General features: G+C 56.8%; 1 protein-coding gene across 7 annotated transcripts in view; it reads right to left on the minus strand.

Moving 5' to 3' along the window:
* The window catches only part of STARD10 (StAR related lipid transfer domain containing 10), a 47,643-nt gene that overhangs the window by 13,662 nt on the left and 21,120 nt on the right, over nt 1-12,861 (minus strand). Inside the window, exons 1-2 of one of the 7 annotated variants that reach the window (XM_027979504.2) lie at nt 10,386-10,505; nt 8,892-9,202 (exon numbers count right to left, since the gene is read on the minus strand). In XM_027979504.2, the coding sequence (XP_027835305.1) occupies nt 8,892-9,202; nt 10,386-10,392 (318 nt within the window). In that variant the 5' untranslated portion in view covers nt 10,393-10,505. Of the gene's footprint in view, nt 1-8,891; nt 9,203-9,321; nt 9,449-9,592; nt 9,689-9,779; nt 9,868-10,385; nt 10,506-12,861 lie in introns of those variants that run through there. The other 6 variants (XM_042233207.1, XM_027979507.2, XM_060400002.1 and 3 more) reach the window with 6 other exon arrangements.

Here is a 12,861-nt window from a genome sequence, read left to right on the forward strand (position 1 = left end):
AAGGACTCAAGGAATCCCAGGGGGGCCAGCACTTGGCCAGATAAGGCCTGTCCCTGGGGAGTCCCCACCAGGGACTGGGCTATGGAGGCAGCTCTGCCTAGAGCGAGGGGAGCTGAAGCACGCAGCAGGTTTGGTGTGGGCCCCTCACAGGCTCTCCTTCCCCTGGCTCAGAATTCTCATCTGCAAAATGACTAGACAAGCCTCTTCTGAAGGGAAGAGCATCTGGCACCAGACAACCTCAACCCATCTTCTACAAAAGTGTGGCCCTCCTGAGACTGGTGGGAGGTGGTACTGCATGTCTACCCGAAACACAGCTCCCAGAGGCTGCTCAGGCAGGCCAAGCTAGGCCCCTCTGCTGCTCTCTACCAGGGCTGAGTGACTCAGCCCCACTCTGCCTCCACCCCCCTGCCCTCCCCCTAGTCTCCTGCAGCCTCCCTGGACCCCCGCCCCCGCCCCCCAGGCCTCGGCATCTGACCTCGGCGTCTGAGGCACACCCTGCTCTGACCTCTGAGAAGCTGACCTCCTGGTCTGGAGCTCCCACCACTTTGTTCCAGCCCTGGGAGAGGTGGGGTAGCCCGACAGAGGAGGGAGACCTGGGAAAGAACAGAGTGGGTGGGCCTGTAAGAAAAGAGAGACAGTCGGGGAGATCAGTGAGACAAGACGGGCCAGGGCTGACACACAGACAAGTAGACAGAGACAAATTGGATAAACACTTCCCAGGACTTCAGAGGCTGCCAGTGGCCTCAGGCTCCCAAAGCTCTCTAGTAAGCTCTGGACTGCATCTTCAGCAGCTCCCTGGGCACCACCCCCTGCACAGCCCACAAAGCTCATCCTGACCATGTCCACTATTGCTGTATTACCCAACCCCAATGCCCACCCGCCTCTGCTCCCTTCCTGTGCCTGGAACCTGGGATTCAGCTTGGCCATGACCTTCCCAGCAACCCCCCTTTGCCAGATTCAGGCAGGCCTGACCGTCCTTGCTTGGACCACTGCAGCCCCACCTTCAACTCTGGTTTCCTGACTTCCAGGTCAAGCTGTCACCTGCGGCCAGGAGCTTTCTAAAACCCAGTGATGGGAATTCCCTGGTGGTCCAATGGGTTAGGACTCTGTGCTTTCACTGCTAAGGCCCTAGGCTCGATCCCTGGTCAGGGAACTAAGATTCCACAAGCCATGTGGCGCAGCCAATTAAAATAAAAAACAAAACCCAGTGATGATGGCACTGCCCAGCCTGAAAGCCTCTGCTGCTTCTCCCCGACTTCAAGATCAAACCCTAAAACGTCCTCCCCACTCTGGCTCATCCTCCTCTCCTTCCTCACCCTTAGTCCACACCCACCAAGACCTTCTCAGCCTGCCACCTAACTGCTGTTGGGCCCCCCAGGTCTTACGCAGATACTACTGCACCCCACCATGCTGTCACCCACGTCTCCCTTGGTCTGAGGAGTCACGGAAGGCTGTCACCATCTCCATCAGTCTCCCCACTAGGACTTCAGAGCAGGACTCAGGTGTGATCCATCCCCAGGCCGCAAGCACCAGCACAGAGGCTGGTAGAGTGGGTGGGAGGCATGAGAAGAGGTTTGCTGAACGAATAAATGATTGAGACAGGGGGAAAAAAGGGGGCAGAGGAGAAAAGGGACAAGTAGAGACATACAGGCAAAGGTAGTAACCATCACAGACAGGGATAGAGTCACCCTAAGGGGAGACTCTGAGACCCAGAGCCAGGCCCAGAGGCAAAGACAGGAGGCTGCAGGGAAGCAGGGAGGGGAAGACCAAGGCAGAGCCAAGGCTGAGCTGGGGGGGCGGAAGCCGCTGGGAGACAGCTGAGGAGACATAATTGGATCAGAGACAACTCTGCTGCAGTGAGGGGGTGTGACTCACACACACAGAGTAATGCCAGACACAGAAACACACGCAGTCCCACACTCAGAGGCACAGACACACACAACCTCAGGTGCATGCACAGACACACACACACACACATTCAATATGGATTTAATGACCCTTGTCAGGTGCCCTGCCCCTGAGGGGCTCACAGTCTACCCTAACCAAGGACCAGATCATACACACAGGCACCCACAGGCCAGCTCTACACACACAAGGCCCAAATATAGAAGGCCAGACAACTCCCATCACATCATCCTGTCTTCATAATACACAAACACCATCTGGTATCTTATGCTCGTCTCCCCCTCAGGATGTAAACTCATGACAACAGGGTCTGATCTGTTTGGTTTGCCACTAAATTCCTGGATATACTTGGTGTATAGTATGTTCACCATATAGTATGTTGAATGAATGAAGACTGGAGACACATAAGGGAACTCCATCCGCTCTGGTTGTCAGGCCTCTGCCTTCAGACTTAACACTTTTCTGGTCCAGTACCAGGCCCGAGGCAATCTAGAAGGGTCCAAAACTAGGAAGGGGGCATCAAGGAGAGGCTGGAGGGGATTCTCAGAAAGCCAGGGTTAGATGACAGGAAACTCAAAGGATGAGATTAAATGGCCCAGGCGATGCAGAGGAGACCAAAGGTGGGATTCACCCCTACTTCCCATGGAGGAGGAAAACTTGCAGGCATTGTTCAACTGCCCCAAGACAGAAGGATTCTAGACACAGGTCAGAAGCAACAAGTAGCTGCCTTCGGGGAGCCAGGCTGAGAGATAGGGAGGCAGTTGTTATACTAAAGTCCCGGAGAACAGCTCCAGTTGCCCAGTGCCACCTGTCCAGCCTCTCTTTAATGACAAGTGAGAGGGTTCTGTATTTGGTGTGGGACCCACCACTAAGTTCTGGGCCTGAGACTTTCCTCCTCGGCCTGTGTTTCTACAGCTCCAGGGGCCCTGGAGCACTGAGGCCAGACCAAATATGCTTGAGGAGATAAAGTGAAGCACAGGAGGCCCAGGCACCTCAAGCTCAGTGCCTGGTCTGAGCACCTTTCCTCTCCCCTGTTGAAGGGGCAGGTGGGGGTGATGCTTACCTGCCCAGGTAAGGGGTAAAGGTAAGAGAGCAGGGCGGAAATAGAGTTTCTAACTCCATTGGTGGTTGCTGGCCCCTCATTAACAGACTGGAGAGGTCCAGCTTAGGTCCAAGATCCCTAAAGAGTGCCAGGCCTCCAGGGTCCTGGAGCCCACAGCTCTGGCTCCAGGCGGCTCTACCAGGCACAGAGAAGCAGGGGAAGAAAGGAAACCCATCTGTCTCCAGGACTGCCTCCTTTCTCTCATCTCCTGAAACTTTAAAGACTCTCGGCTGGAAACTGAGCTGGGCTCGTTAAAGTTTAAAAGCCAGAGCCTGGGGAGCTGGTCGTGGAGGCACAGAGCCAGCCTGCGGGCCTGAGGGCTCTTCTGCGCCCAGCGTGGACTGACTGAAGGCACCCCCCCAACCAGCTCCTTGCCCCCGGGGGCTGCACATCTTATCCTATCTCACATCCCAGCCTGCTCAAGAGTTATGCTATAACCACTCTGTTGTCCCTTATCCCTCCAAAATCTTTCTGGAGGCAATCCCGTGCTCCACTCCCCACAGGCCCTACTTTACTGCAGGCCTTGGCAAGTCTGTGCAGACAAATAGACCAGCATCTTCCTCCTACCACCCACCTTGTCTAAAACCCTCCCCAGTAGCCTAGAATCTCTGGGACCCAAATTCAAGAGCCTTGATCTAGTTGTCTAATCACCTCCAGCCCCCTGAGTTCCAAACCCACAATATACAACCTGCAGTTCTCCCAACATTGCCTGTTTCCTTCCTCGGGGGCCTTTACATACCTCTTCCTCTGTATGAAATGTTCCCAGTGCTGTCAAACCTGTACTCCTCATTCTCAACCCAATTCCAAACCGATCACCTGAGCATTCCTCCTCTGAGAAGCCCTCCCTGGTCTCCAGGGATGGCTGAGAGGCCCCCTCCAGGTCTCTGCAGCTCCTGTGACAAGTGTCTGTTCCAGCATCCTGATTTCCCTCTTTGTCTCCAACCTGAATGAAGTGCCCAAAGACAGGCAGGCCAGCACAGCTGCTCGCATGTGACAGAAGAGGAAGCTAAAGCTGGGGTAGGGGCAGCAATCTGCCCAAGGCCACATGGCCAGGACCCTGAAACCTGTTCTCTCCCCCTGTAGGAAGGACCTCCAGGAATACCTCCCTGAAGCCTCCAGCCAGCTCTGACCTTTCCTGTCTCTGATTTCTTCCATCTGAAGATCCAGACCCCGACTTTGGGGGGCAGCTCTCTGGGAGCCCTGTTTCTTAAGGACAGGTCTGGACAACTTCCTCCAGCTGCCCCTACTCCAAGTCAGAGCTAGAACCATCCAGGAATCCAGGCCAGGGGTTATCAGGACCCCAGCCTGGACTCAGGAGCCCCATCTAGGGACCTCTCAGACAGCACAGACCAGCAAGGCTTTAGCTCTCCATCCTTACCCTGTGTCCAGTACTGCAGACACGCTTACCATGCCCTAAAGCCAGGCTCTACAAACCACCTGCCCAGCATCTTTCTAGAGAAATATGGAAACTGAGCCCCTGAGGGGGCAGAAGCCCAGCCTAAACCTGAGCTCACCAAATCCAAACCCCTAAAACCTGCCTCTGCCACCACAGATAAGAAGACTGACTCAGAAAGGTAACGTGAACCCCAAGGTCACACAGTAAGGACTGGGCTCTTGCTTGGCTGGGACCCCTCCAGGGTGCCCTCTCGCAATGACAGCACAGGGTGACCTAAGGCAGGAGAGAGGGGTGGGTTCTGAGCGACAGGGTCCAGGAGGTCGAAGGGGCCAGTGGTGCTAATAAGCAGGCCCGAGACACTGAAGCTATCCTGGCCTTGGAGTCTCAAGGACCTGGGTTCTGATCCTGCCTCAGCTGCCTTCAAGCTGTTTGACTGCACAAGTGAATTCCTGCCCTGAACCTCAGCTTCCACATCTGTTCAATGGAGTTCGTAGGACACTTGTGAAGATTCAGTGGAAAGACCTGAAGAAAACGCCTGGCCCTGTGACTGTCTCCACCATCCCCAGGACCCTTTTGAGTCCCATAGACCATTAAGAGTAAGAAGGGTCCTTGGAGATCCCTGAGATGATCCCAAATTTCACAGGGGAAGAAAATGAGGTGCTGAGAGAGGACAGGCCTGAGAACTAGCCTGAGAGCTTGGTACCCAGGAGGCTGTGGTATGGAAGCAGGTGGACAGTGAGACAGGTCAGAGAGGGGTCACCAAGCTTTCTCCAAAGGGGAAGAGGAGCAGTTGTAGGACAGGAAGTCAGAAGAGATAGGTCCCCACTGCTCAGCTTCCTGTGGCAAGAGGAACCTCAGGTTCTCAGCCATGCTCCCCCAGGAGACCTCACACCCTTGCTCCAGCCAAGGCCTTCAAGGCCCCTACTCATTGGGAACCCCTCCTGCCTCAGTCATTTGCCTGTGAATATCTGCCTCAAGCAGTGGGCAGGGAGCCATCTGGAATTGTCAGTCTCTCTCCACCCTCTGGAGGTCTGGCCACCCTCTGCCTCTCAGGTAGCTAGGTGCACAGCAGGATCAGAGAACCTGAGCACGTGAGCATCAGGGCAGGACTGGGCCACCCATGCCATGCCATCTCCGGCTTTCTGTCCCCTGTGCCTCATCCCTCTCCATGGGACCCAGCACAGGTATGAGTCTAGAGGCTCTTGGAGCCAGGAGAGCCCCATGGCACAGATGGAGAAACAGCCCAGAGAGGGCAAGGATGTGCCCACAGTCACACACAGAGCAAAATAACACTATAACCAGGACTGGACCTCAGCCTCTTCTCCAGCTGGCCTTGCTTGAATAAATGACAGCCCCCTGGTTTCCCAATTCTCTCCTCTACAGCAGCTCTGAGGAAGCCTGGCCTGGGCACTGATAGACCTGCATTCTGGTGCCCAGCAGCCCTCTGCCCTTGGGCCCAGGATCCATGTTCAGCATCAGCCTTTGGGACAAGGCCTGACCTCACAGGAGGCGGTATCTGCCTCCTCTTTGGTGCTCAGAGCACTATGCAAGCCTGGGACCAGGCCAGACCACAGGGAGGGAAAGGGCAGAGGTGGCCTCCAGCAGCTCTGTCCCTTTCTTCTGGCTCCAAATGCTGGGCCAGAGCCACAGTGACTTCCAGGAACCTCTGGACACAGGGGTAGGGAGAAGATAAGTCTGGGGGAAGGGGGGTGAGGTAGAGGAAATCAATCAGGTAGGCAGCTAGGTGGCTCCTCCCCCACCCTAGATTCACGTGCACAGGGCATGTCCAACGGGCAGCTGGCGTTCCCAGCTCAGGGGGCAGACCAAGAACCGGCTGTGGGGAGCAGGGAGCTCAACAAATACCTGTGGTTGAGTCCCAGTCTCCTGGAGTGACGCTGGGAACTCTGGCTTCAGACCTGCTGTGTGACCTTGGCAAGCCACTCCCCTTTCTGGGACTCAGCTTTTTCATTTATCAACAGGAATGGGATGATGAGAACACCGTGTCCTTCAGCGTTACTGATGGGGTCAAATGCCAAAATGTTGACAAGATGTGAGCCCAAGTGGAGAGAGGCAGGGGCTCTGGAGCCAGGCTGACCTGGGTTCCACTCCTGCCTCAGCTACTGTGTGACCTCAGGCAAGTGACCTCACCTCTCTCAGCCTCAGTTTCTTTGTAGCTTGGAGATAAGCCTACTACTGCCCCGGACTGGTCTGAAGGTCAATCAGGCAATGGAGACAAATGCTCAACTCAGAGCAGGGGTTCTTATCGGAAACGGGATTCCTGGAGTCTTAGGGATGGGGGAGCTCGGAGACCTCTGCCTGTCCCCCAGAGCTCCACGTGGCTATGCTGAGGGGATCTGAGATCTCGAGATCACCTCCCTTCCCTGAGCCAAGGCTCAGCACCCTCCTTAGGCCCCAGCTCTGCTCACCTCATGGCCCCAGCCCCCTTCACTGTGGGGAGCACAAAAGAGACCACTAGGCTGGGAGGCTAGAGATCTGGGTTCCAAGCCTGGCTTGGCTGGGGCTTGGCTGTGTGAGCCTGGGCTAGCCCCTGCTCCTCTCTGGACTTGCACTCCAGTAAGGAGTGAATTTGAAAAGGGGATTGCAAAGGCACCTCCAACCTCTGCTCAGTCTGAGAGGGAAGGAAGGCCAGGTGTACACCCTAACTACAAGCCCACAATACCCCAGTTTTCCCAGTCCCCTCTACTCTCAAGGAAGAACACCTGACAAATCTGATATGGCCACAAGGGGTCTATTGTGGAGGTCTGGCTCCCAGACTCACCAATTCCAGTCCTGGACTGGGCTGGGTTTATTCATTAACCAAGCCAGATGGAGGAGGCAGCTCCACTCTGTTGACACAGAGGGTGGGAGTCCCCGGCTCAGTTCAGACTTTCCCCTACCCTTCCTTCTGGAGAGCCAGCTTGATGGGGAGATTATGCTTCCCTACCCCTTGGCACAGGCCAGCCTGAGCCTTTCCCAGGTTACAGGCAGGAAAACAACCTTTTTCTCACAACTTTGCTCACTTTATATTCAGTGTGTTCCTTCATTCGTTCGTTCCTTCCATCCTTCATTCAACCAACATCCCTGCTGGGCCTGTGTTGGAGGCTGAGGATGCAAAGGATAGGACGTGTCCCTGTCCCTGGAGAGCACTAAGCTGGAACATGCCAGTGGCCCTGGCCTTCCCCACTCCTCAGGCTTAGACACAGGTCCAGCTCTGGGGAAGCCCCCGGCCCAGAGTCCTCAGGCCCGGGTAGAGAGTCCCAGAAAGGGAAAAAAGGAGACAGACATGGGAACTGGGAAAGAAAAAGACAGTCAGATAGCCAGGGTGCAGACAGAGTCAAGAAGGGAGCAGGGAAGGCAGAACGGGTGAGCCAGGTGCCTACGTGAGGACAGATAGACGAAGCTCTAAATGACTAAGACAAAGTGAGACAGAAAGGCACAGGGTCAGCAGGGAAGGTCAGACATCTCTGGCCCTATTATGAGGCCCTGATGCCAGAGCTAAATCTGAATCCAAGGGCAGGTCCCAGGCAGGAGGGGCTGGAGTGGGGGAGGGCGGGTGCGCTCTCCAAGTCCACTGCCCTGCTCCCACCTCTGCCGGCTTCCACCACAGGAATACACTTCTCCACGTGTTTGAGGAGAGCGGGAAGGCTGAGGCAAGAGAGAGGGGAGGGCACAGTCTACTGCCAGGAGCCGAGGAAGGGAGATCTGCCGCCTTGAAAAGTGGCACTCACAGCAATGCCAGATGTGTTGTGTTGGAGGCAGTCACTGAGGCCTCTCATCAGAGTCTTTACTAGCCTATTCCCCATCTAGTCCCCAGGGGAGGTGGACTCACAGGGTCCCAAACCCCAAGCCGGCCCTCTTTTGACAAACAGAAGAAAATCATGGGGTTGTGAGGAGTGGAGTGCATGGCTGTGAGAGAGGCCAACTATGCCTGCATATTCCCTGCCTCTGCTGGCCTACACACTGGTCCCTCCTTTCCCAGCCTGCCGGCCCAGCCTGGCCCTGTGTGAGGCAGGGACATCTAAGCCCCGCTTTCAGGATCTGCCACCCAGGATCCTGAGTCCCTGCAGGAGAGACTCAGGGGACAGCCAGAAGGGAAGAGGGAAGAGCAGAGCATCTGGCAGGAAGAAGCGCAGAGAGTGCGGAATGAGACCCAGCTCAGGCTGAGAGAATCAGGAATTCGGGACTGAAAGGCTCAGTCTCCCACCTGAGATGACTCAAGTCAGGACCTGATAAAGGCTTCAAGGGCAGAGGGCTCCTTGAGGAAGGCCACTCTCCTAGGTGGGCTTGGCAGCAGTCCACCTTCCTGAGCAGGCAGGGGCTGAGTGAGTCACACCCCCTGTCTCCCAGCAAACTGTGCCTCCTGGGTCCTCGCAGGAGACTCTGAGGTGCACAGCCAGGTGTCTGTACCCCTGCTGGAGGACAGGGAGACTCCCAGTCAGAGGGAGTCAGGGCGCAGTGTCGGCTGCACCTGCTGCGGGGCCACCCTACCTTGATCTTGTGCAGGGTACGATCCATCTCCACAGCCTGCACCCACACAGACACACCAGCTTTGCTGTAGGTCAGGTTCCAGCCCGCCTCGGCCTCACACTCTGACCGGAAGCTGCGGAAGTCCTGGTCGTCGGGCACCTGGACGCTGTCGCGGCCCAGGACTGGCCGAGGCCCCGGGGGCTCTGGGGAGGCAGCTGACTGCTCCATGGGGAGGCCCAGGGCCCTGGTCCTGGTCTGGCTCTCCTGGGTCCTCCGCGGAGGCTCCGACAACGTCGACGCGGCTGCAGATGCTGACGCCACCTTCCAGGGACCTGCAAGACCGGTTTGGAAACAGGAGTCAGAACGCTGCCGGCGCGCGTGCGGCTGTCCGGGGTCCTGGCAGGTAGCGAGTTCGAGAGAGGCAGGGGCTGGCCCCCTGGCCAGAGCGTACCGCCGCCACTGGGCAGTACGCCCCTCTCTCCGCAAAAGCGCGACCTCAGACCGCCTGGGGTGGGAGCCGTACTGGGGGCTGCGTATCGGGGTGCGGGGGAAGCCCGTCGGGACCCAGGGGAGGCCGGGACCCGAGGTGACGGACGGTCCGGTGGGGTCCGCGCAGCGCCGGCCGGACTGGCTCAACTAACTCGCCAGCGGCGCCGGCGCGGGAAGCGCGCGGGGCCGGTGGTGGGGGCGGGGTGGGGCGCCCGCGGGGCCGGCAGGCTCACCTGTGCCCGCTACTCGCCGGGGACCGGCCGGGGCCGGGGGTGCGAGCGCCTCTGCCGCCGCCGCCGCCGCCGCTGCCCGGGCGACCGGGGCCGCGCGGGGGTTCTGGGGGGAGGAGCAGTGGGTCCCGCCGCCCGGCCCCGCCCCGCTTCCCCCGGCCCCGCGCGCACCACCCGCCCCCCACCCCACCTTCCTCCCTCCCCAGGGGCTAGGCTGGGGACTTCGGGGGGCTCCGCTCGCCTGCGCTTGGTATTTTCCAGGCTGCGGAGGTACAGCTGACGGGGCTTGGAGCCCCGCCCCACCCCGCCCAGCCGGGTCCTAGCGCCCGCCCCCATCGCCCCCGAAGAGGACCTGGCCGGACCAGTCCTCAGGCAGGGGTTGAGGAGGGTCCAAGATAGATAGGGCTCTGAGAGGAAGAGCGAGGAGGTGCTAGAAGAGGGATTCTGGAAGTTAATTGTGAACCCTTTATCTCCAACACCTTCCCACACTCACAGGTACACACCTCTGCAACAGCCTACTTAAGATACACAAGCAGCTGTCCCTAGAACCACCCAGAGACATCCCCACACCACACCCCTCAGAGCCAAAGATGGGCACACTCCCACAACAATCAAGAGCCCACAGCTTGCCTCCCCTACCAACCACTGGCCTCAAGGTTCACAAGGTGGGTAGACTTGGACAAAATCTCCACTCCCATCGCACTCCCAGCTGGGAGCTTGAATCCTCCTCCAGTCCCGGACTCTGGTCCTTGTCCACCCCCAGTCCTCCTGAGCACCCCTGTACGTATTCACACACCTCCCATGGATTAGACTAGGCTTTCCAGAGCATCTGGCTCCAGAGCTCTGGGGCTCCCTGGCCCTCCCCAGGCAGAGCTGGCCAGAGCTGGCCAGAGCTCCACAGCCACAGGGGAGATATGTCCACCAGCACTCCAGCCACCCCTTCCAGCCAGAGAGACTGCTACCTGCCCCCTGGGTCCTAGTGCTAGCTCTGTCTCCAGCTGCTCTGTGTTAACTGAGGCCAATAGCTCAATTTTTCTGAGGCCAGGCCAATGTGAGTGTGGCAACAGGCTCAAGGCTGAGCATTCACTACCCTAGTGACAAGGGAGGGCTCATGGTGAGCTCCCTTGGATGGGCAGCTAATAGGGCACAAGTGCCCCATCACTTGCCCAGTGTCATCAGTGAGTAAATGGCCATCCTGCCAAGATCCCAGATCTCAGCCTCCTCCCACCCCAGGGTTCCATCCTTGGCTCTGGCTGCCCCAACTCTCTGGGCCTGAGTTTCCTATCTGTAGAATGTGAGCATCAGAATGTATAACCTCCTAGCCTCACCATCCTTGAGTTCCAGGATGGAATAGCTTTTCTTAAAGGTGCTAGAGAAAGATGAGGAGTTGTCATGGTGGATTCACAAATAGAGGTGTTTCTTACTCAAGTGCTTAGGGCTCTGAGACGTTTGTGAATCAGGCCCAATTTTAAAAGTCGAGGGGGCGAGGAGGCAAGTGTGATGGCAAGTCACCCCAAGGGGCATTCTGCAAAGTAAGTCTTGTAAAATGAGTTGCAGGTCCCCATGTGATCTTGGATCTCCAGTGTGAGCAGCACAGTCAGATAATCATCCTTGGCCCTTCTAACCCACATTCTTTAAGCGTGTGGTAGTGGGTGGCCTGGGGGTGGGGTGCGTGGGGGTGGGCTTTGGGTTCAGGAGGCCAGGGCTCTGGCTCTCTGCTATATACATCCTCTGCCTTCACCCCAGCCATAGGCAGTTCACTGCCCCTCCCCCGGCTTCAGTAGTTTTATCTGACAGCCTCATACCCAGGCTGATGAGACTCAAAAGAGGGGTATACAGAGCCTGCTTTGTGAACTGTAGCCTCTGGGATCTGCCATGAGGAAAAGGGAGAGGAGCATTGGCCTGGTGGCTTCTGCCTTTTTAGGGCCCCAGTGACACATGTCAGCTGACAGCAGGCACCAGGACTGTACACCTCTCATCCCCATCGCCTAGTACTGGGAGGAAGAGATAAGGCTGAAGTGACAGCAGGAGACAGCAGCGAGGACAGGCTCACAGGACTCCTCCACCCCTGAGAGCACTGCCAGTCTGAGACACACCAATTCAGGGAGGTAGCGATGGCAGAAATCAAACCAGCACTCAAATCCAAATAGAGATTAACCAAGAATGAATCTGCTGGGTCTTGGGTCAAAAAAGGTGAGTGACCTGGTACCCCTGGGCTCAGGTGGCCATGCCCTGGGCTCAACCCTGCCTGGAGGTTTAGGCCAGGCTGGCTGGAGCATAAATCCTCATTCATCAACAATTTGCCCTTGCAGGCCCTCCTAGTCCCCCAGGAATTTAGGTATCTCTGGCTCAAGGGTTCATAACAACCGCCCAAACATGCCTGGATCAAAGCAGATTCATATCCTGTCTCAAACACCCCTGAGCAGCAGAGAGAAGGCTGGGAGGGCTGGGATGCGTGACCTGGGGGAGGAGCCTGGAGAGGAGTCCTAGGATTTGGTGATCCCTGCTTCCCACAGCCTGGAAGTGCAAAGTGGACCTGGGTTCAAATTCTGTTGATACCATTTCCTAAACGTGTGACCAAGAGCAGGTGACATGTCCTGTCTGAGTTTCAATTTCTTCATCTAGAATAATAATACCTACTCTCTGAGAATTATTGCAAGGAAAAGAGTTGTATACATGTCAGTTTCATGCCCAAATAACTAAAAATATAAACTGGAAGGGGAAAGGTAGGGAGGAATAAATACACTGTTCAAACATGGCATATTTCCTACAAAAAGTGTTAAGGAAATACCTTGGTAGGATGGTTGTTAAGGTTCTCATGAAAGAGTAAACAGTGGAAAAGGCTGGTGAAGCACGACCCAGTGTGTCCCTTGCAGCCCCTGTCCCAGTCACAGGGCTCAACAGAAAGTGGACTGGGTGGAGGTGCCCTTCCAGACCCCAGCCCCAAGTTGGGGACAACACCAAGCAGGACTCAGAGTTGGGGTGGAAGGCGGGAGTGTGTATGAGAAAGAGACAGTGCTTAGCAGGCTGAGAGGCATCACAAGAATGCAAGGAATCGTGACCCAGGGCGCTGAGCAAGTGCGGGTTTTACACACGCTCCTCACAGAGACAGAAGCTGAGGTGTGGGAGGCATAGCAACGCCCCTGAATCAAAGTAAGACAGAAGCCATCTGGGGACCACAAGTACCCAGTAGGACTCCCGGAATGGGGTGGGGGGTTGTTTGGAGATATTCACACCAGTTCTTGCTCACTGACCCCTGCCAGCTGTTGGAA

Source organism: Ovis aries, chromosome 15 (genome assembly GCF_016772045.2).
Source record: "Ovis aries strain OAR_USU_Benz2616 breed Rambouillet chromosome 15, ARS-UI_Ramb_v3.0, whole genome shotgun sequence".
In the NCBI taxonomy this organism is placed as follows: Eukaryota; Metazoa; Chordata; class Mammalia; order Artiodactyla; family Bovidae; genus Ovis; species Ovis aries.